A 6,881-nucleotide genomic window follows, 5' to 3' on the forward strand; every position below is an offset into this window, starting at 1 on the left:
AAAAATTAGCTATGCGAATCCTTTCTCAAACCGCGTCTTCATCAGCATGCGAAAGGAATTGGAGCACGTTTGCTTTAGTGCATACAAAGCAGCGGAACCGCCTAGCATACAAGAGGTTGGAGAAACTTGTATTTTGCAGTTACAACATGAAGCTGAACATGAGAGACATGAAGTACAAGTTCGAAAATTCAATGATGCCTTTAGATCCTTTGGACATGATCGAACGGGCTTTTGAAAGATCGGGAGCCCAAAATGAAGGAGATGATGAGATGTTACACTGGATTGATCCTATTCACTTAGATGATGAAAATCAGAATCCAGATATGCACATTGCTGAAGAGGCTGAAAATCTTGGAGTTGATGTCAACCGAGTTCTGAACGAACACGTCCGCCCCCAATCTCCCTCCCATCGAGAGACTCAAGACGGTTCAAGTTCTTCAGATGATACTGGTCATGCCTCGGATGATAATGCAGGTAAGATTGCTCTCATAATTTAATAAAACAAGTTTTTATTTTCTAATTCCATTTTTATTATAATCATAGGAGGTGGTGAAGGTGGTGGAGGTGGTGGAGGTGGTGGTGGTGGTGGTGGTGGTGAAGAACGTGGCGGGCAATTCGGCGGCGGTGGTGGATACGATCGTCAATTCGGCGACGGTGGTGGATATAGCATACCACAAACGGACGATGAATACGACCGCATGAATCCAGCCTTTTTTGAGTCAGGATATGGAGGCAATACGTACGGAGGTTTGTCTGATGCAATGTCATTCTCTTCTACTAGCAAAGATGTTGATCAATTGTCACAGTTTTTCGCTGGGTTCTCGATTACACCGGAGGACTCAGAATCCTCGCATCCAGTTGAGCCGCATGGCGGGTCTTACACTTATCCTGAGTATCCCATGATAGTCCCAGTGCCCGTGCCTGTCCCCATCATCCCCGTCTCTCCCCCCATTTTAAGGGATTTTTATCAGCCACATGAGCCCCAACCTCGTATTCATTACCGACCAGGTTTTCCAAAATACTCCATTTATGTTGCATTAGATCAGTATAATTACGATCGTCACGTGGAGACTTATATGACTACATATGCTCACATGATGACTTGGTACGAGTATTGCCTGATGCAAGACCAACAACCTCATACATTTCAGGGCCCTCGACACTCTACATACGAGTAGCGACAATGACTGTGAACTCTACTTTTTACTATGCTTTGGTTTGTAGTACACTTATTATATTTTGTGTTGTTTTGTGTGAGAACTCTCTATTATGTGTATGATTATTTGTTTTCTTTATTTAGTGTGACTTTGCTTGAGAACTCTATATTACATGTGTTATTTGTACTCTACTTAGAATTTCATGTCTGGAATTTTGTAAACTTTATTCTAAAATTTATATAGATTGTGTATCCTAAACTTATACAAAATCATAATTAAAAAGTTGTTCAAATACCCCGCGGAATACCTTTTTTTTTGCGGTATATCCCGCGAAATGCGGTATACCACACGGTACGAGATACCCCGAACGTTCATCAAATACCACGAGATACCACGGCACGAGACGAGATACTAAAAAAAAAAAAAAGTGCGGTACGACCGCGAGATGCGAGATTTTAATCCTTGATTATTAGTGTGAAATCTCTCTTTCTAATTTAGTTTTTACATTCTCGTTTATTGACTCCTGTAACTAGAACATTTATTTTATTTTTATCTTTTATATTTTCTCTTTCTGAATAGGCCAAAAAACATATCCCAAAAATATGAAAACCCCGCCAGAGCACCCCACAGGAAGAACACGTCGGCGACGAGATAGTCCGGCGGTGGATCCGGCCGAGCTGCGGGGTAGTTATCGCCGTGATCGTTCAAGTATCATGAAATAAGTGAATCTTGTATTATATATGAGCACATTTATGAACCTTTCTTTTTAATTTGCTCTTAATTACTGCGACGGTGATGAATTAGTTAGGATGAAAACGGGTTTGAGTTTTCATTTCATTGGGTTACAAGGAATTAGTTGAGATATGTACTAGGTTTAACACTTATCAGATTTGTTAGCTAAAAGCCCAAATCCTCTAAATATTAGCACAAACTTCTTAGGCAAATGTTTTTTTTTTTTTTTTTTCTTACAAAACCTGTAAAACTTATTTTCAAATTTCGTTGAGCTTACTGGTTAGGAATTACTTCGATTTCTTTAGTAGGAATAGGATTGGCAATGAAGAACAACCGTAAAACACCAGACAAGGGTCACTTGGTCAAAGTCTTCCTTTTGACCATTGGGCTGGCCAGCACTATGCCATGTGTGATTACAATTACAAATAGTCAATAATTATATCCATTGACCAACAGCAGAGACGCGTATGATTTCATAAGTTCTCTCTGTTAGGATTAGAAGCAATGCCCAAAAACCAAACACATTATCAGCCTCTATCTTTCCCTGCCTTTCTCAGAGAGAAATTAGGTCTCCGTATCATGGCTAAACTTGATTCAAAAGTGGGCTTAATTTTCACATCATAATTAAGGTATGCTGATTATATTGAGTTCATAGTTTCATGTAATAAAAGTTAATATATAATTTCAGAGAAAGGTTTATCAAATGTATCGACTTTATTAGCAAACAAGACCAAACATAGTCTATTGCCAGAAAATTGACTTCTAATTATAAAAATATATACACACTTAACTAAATGTCTATTATAATCTTGTTTTGTTCAGGTTGGAGTCCATGATCGTCCACTCTAATTAACTCTCAGCTTCTGAAAAATGGGTCATCATCCAATACTAGTGATTATTTTTCTTCTCAACACCATCACAAGCCTCACTCATCGCGGTTTTGGACACATACAATTCTGCGCAAACAAAGGCCTTTTCACCAAAAATAGCAATTACCAAAACAACCTTGCACAAATTCTTACTTCTATCCCGTCCAACATCTCGACCACTGGAGGCTTCTTCAACGTCACCGCCGGCGAAGGACGAGACAAAATATATGCCCTAGCGCAGTGTAGAGGAGACTTGCCGTCCAAGGAATGCCTCGACTGCATAACTTTTGCCTCCAAAGCCGTCCAAACCGAATGCCCTATCGAGAGAGAAGCTATGCTATGGGGCGACAATGACGAATGCATGCTTAGGTACGCGAACCGCGACATCTTTGGGTCCCCAGAGTTCGAGCCGTCCTACTTGGTGGCGAACCCTAATAACGTCTCAACAGACGCGGGGATTTTCAACCAGACAGTTTATGATCTGGTGGTGAAACTTGCGGGCCAAGCTTCTTTGGGTTCGAGCGAGAAATTCACGGTCGGATCCGTTAAAGGTAATAAGACTGTCTACGGGATGGCTCAGTGCACGCCAGATCTCTCACCCGATGGATGTAATGCTTGTTTGGGAAGCGCTATTGACGGGGTTTTGGATTGTTGTGGAAAGAAAGAAGGAGGGAGATTTTTCATGCCGAGTTGCTTCGTTTGGTTTGAGTTGTTTAAGTTCTACGAGTCTAGCGGTACTACTTATGATCTTCCAATTCCACCGGTAGCAGGGCAATCTGCCCCATCTCTGCAAGGTACTATTTATCATCTGTTCACTCTCGTGCTTTGGGTTTTTAAATGACCAAGTAAACTCTATTCTTAACCAGAATGAAAATTAGTAACCTCAAATTCCAAGAAACGTTGGATTTGATATATATATGTATATTCATTTGTGTATATAGAGAGGCTTCTTTGATAATATTTATTTATATAATTATTTGCAGGGAAAAAGAGCTCTCTTTCTCGGAGAGTGTTGATTATCATTGTTCTTGTTGTAACTGTAGTAGCAGTTCTTACGATTGGCTGTGCGATTCTGCTATATAAGTGGTCAAAGAGAGGTGTTCATGGTAGGACAAGTATGCTTTATCCAAAAGTAATCAAGAGTTTTTGAGATTTGGAACTTTTTTAGTAGACTAAAGTCCTTGTTCAAAACGTTTGTTGTTATGAATTTCGAGATACCTCTGCCAAAAGAAGTGAGGGTCTCGAATCGTTGCAGTTTGATCTCTGCCAAATGAGAGAAGCCACAAATAATTTTTCTGACGCAAACAAGCTCGGACAAGGAGGGTTTGGTTTGGTCTACAAGGTAACAAATAAAAATGTTCATCAAAATTTTACTTGGGAAAAAATAATTGATAATATAAAGTTCCATATCTTTTTCCCGCATAATATTCCTCAGGGAATACTTCCGGATGGTCAAGAAATTGCTGTGAAGCGATTAGCTGGCCACTCTACGCAAGGAGAAGAACAATTCATGAATGAGGTTTCCTTGGTGGCCAAGCTTCAACATCGAAATCTTGTTCGCCTTTTGGGATTTTGCTCAGAAGAAGGCGAGAGAGTCTTAGTTTACGAGCTTCTATGCAATGGAAGCTTAGACCATATCATATTTGGTACACACACTTTAAAACATAATTCATGCACTAAAACTGAAAATAAAAAACCCATAACTATTTATTATATTTTGTATGTAGACCCCATCAAGCGTCGCAGATTGAAGTGGGAAACGCGGCACAAAATCATATGCGGAATCGCTCGTGGAATGCTTTATCTCCATGAAGATTCGAGGCACAAAGTCATCCACCGCGATCTCAAAGCTAGCAACGTGTTGTTGGACGAAAAAATGGACCCCAAAATTGCAGATTTCGGCATGGCTAGATTGTTCCTTGTGGACCAAACCGAAGCCAACACTCATAGACACATGGGAACCTAGTGAGTGCAATTTAAGTAGAAAACTATATAAATATTTTTTTTTTTTTTTTTTTTTTTTTTTTTTTTTTTTTTTTTTTATAATTGTCGATGACTTGTTTTGATTGAGTGTAGCGGATATATGGCTCCAGAATATGCGTTACACGGGCGTTTCTCTGCAAAGTCCGACGTGTTTAGTTTCGGTGTTTTGATTTTGGAGATAGTGAGTGCTAGGAAGAACAGTTGGTTGGACAGCTCTGAAGACGTTGTACACCTTCTCAGCTATGTAAGTAAAATTAAATTGTTAGAGATGAGACAAATAAAAAACAAAATATGTAAGTTAAATTATAAATCAACAAACTGTGAGTAAAAAATTTAACATTTCAAACATTATATGTACAATTTTGAAAGTTAGACAAAAGTTAAGTAATATTTTTTTTTAATTTGTTTCTAGAGTCCATTAGATATATAGCTTTATTTACAGTTTTGGTTTGTCATAGATATATAGCCTTATTTACAATTTTGGTTTTTCATTTAATTAGCCAACCTTTAGTAAGTTTTTGGTAAATAACCATGTAAATTGACTGAAAAATCTTATCAAAACGTTGGCTACTTACCTAAAATTTATCTAAGACTTATAAAATGTTTGTTATTTACCTAAAATTTACAAAACGTTGGCTAATTATAAATTTCTAAAGTTTTAATCGACTAATTTGCTAATAATTTATCGTTTCTATTACTTATTTTTCTAGACATGGAAAAAATGGAGAGAAGGTGACGCAGTGGACCTAATAGACACGTTGCTCGGGGAAAGTTCGAGAAGTGAAATCATGAGATGCGTTCATATTGGGTTGCTTTGTGTACAAGAAAACGCGGAGAACAGACCTACCATGGTCGAGGTGGTTATAATGCTGACTAGTTGTTCTGCGACCCTCCCGTTTCCTTCTCGGCCTGCGTTTTACATGTATAGTAATGAAAATGCCATATCATTAACAAGGTTTAATAATGTTGGAGGAGATACCGAGTCAGTTCAGTCTACAACAACCACAAATACAATAACTTCTTACGTCTCTCTCACCTAGTTTGAACCAATGCCTCTGATTTCTGTTTATGTGCAACATTGGCATGTTTATTAAGTGCTACTAGCTAGACTTCGTTGATTTTTTGATTTTCAGTATTTTTATAAGGATTTTTTTTATTTTTTATTTTGGCAAATATGATATTAGATTGATTGCTCATGTGTGACACATCTTGGGTTGTGTATGAGTAAAACTCGAGTTATATTATTTTGGACCCTTTTTGTCCAAATGTTAACTCAAACTCCATTTACTTTTTTTTGCCATCTAAATATATAGTCATATGAAAATTCAAATATTGAAATATAGTAACTTTTTGATAAATTTTTAGTAAATAATCACGAAATTTTATTATCATAATAAAAAAGACATTAATAGTTTTAAATAATCGTTAATAATTATAAATAAACTATCAGACTCAAATGACATAAATGGAATGCTAAACACGTTTAAATATTGTCATGTCATCATTGTGGCAGAACCCATAATTTTTTGCCACGGCGATGTATATTTCTTGCCGCGATGAGATAGTTCTACAACGGATGTCCTATTCGTTGTAGAATACCTCGCCGCGACGATAAATATACATCGCCATAGCGATAAATTTTGGAATTTTTGAAAATTGGACAATTGAACTCTACCGTTGTAGAAACTTCTACAACGGATCCGTAAGCATTGTAGAAGCCGTGAAGCTTCTATAACGGATGTCTAAGCATTGTAGAAGCTTCTACAATGCTGGATTCTACAACACTTATTAAGCACTGTAAAATCATTCTACAACTGTTTTTAAGCGTTGTAGGATCCCAATTTTGTACTAGTGATAATGGTGTGCCGTGTTTGTTTTAGCTCACCTTGAATCAGTTTGGTGAATTGAGCGCATTTTCTCTCAGCTTTCCTTGAATACGTTTGTGACCTGAGCTCGTTTCGCTTTACCCACCTTGAAAGTGATTGGTGAGAAAAGCTCATTTTGGCTTAGCCCACCTCGAATGTGTTTGGTGAGTTGAGCTCGTTTTAGTTCAAGCCAACTTGGATAAGTTTGGTGCGCTGAGTCCTTATTACTCATCCACATTCGAATGTGATTGGTGAGTTGAGTTCGTTTTTGCTCA

General features: G+C 37.8%; 1 protein-coding gene across 3 annotated transcripts; it reads left to right on the forward strand.

The window, feature by feature from the left end:
* Window positions 1-1,694: 1,694 nt before the first annotated feature.
* On the forward strand, window positions 1,695-6,045 carry LOC149393820 (cysteine-rich receptor-like protein kinase 26). Of its 3 annotated transcripts, XM_089617842.1 has the most exons (8): window positions 1,695-1,888; window positions 2,712-3,552; window positions 3,742-3,864; window positions 3,973-4,100; window positions 4,194-4,404; window positions 4,486-4,723; window positions 4,835-4,985; window positions 5,452-6,045. In XM_089617842.1, exons 2-8 carry the CDS (start codon window positions 2,760-2,762, stop codon window positions 5,779-5,781), a joined length of 1,974 nt encoding a protein of 657 aa, XP_089473968.1. In that variant the 5' UTR covers window positions 1,695-1,888; window positions 2,712-2,759; the 3' UTR covers window positions 5,782-6,045. The 3 variants fall into 3 exon arrangements, with proteins under 3 accessions (XP_089473968.1, XP_089473966.1, XP_089473967.1); XM_089617840.1 differs by having other exon boundaries at window positions 4,194-4,723; XM_089617841.1 differs by lacking the exon at window positions 1,695-1,888 and adding an exon at window positions 2,369-2,518 and having other exon boundaries at window positions 4,194-4,723.
* Window positions 6,046-6,881: the final 836 nt, after the last annotated feature.

This window comes from Urtica dioica, chromosome 6, assembly GCF_054948205.1.
Source record: "Urtica dioica subsp. dioica isolate 48M chromosome 6, U.dioica_male_clone48M_v1_H2, whole genome shotgun sequence".
In the NCBI taxonomy this organism is placed as follows: Eukaryota; Viridiplantae; Streptophyta; class Magnoliopsida; order Rosales; family Urticaceae; genus Urtica; species Urtica dioica.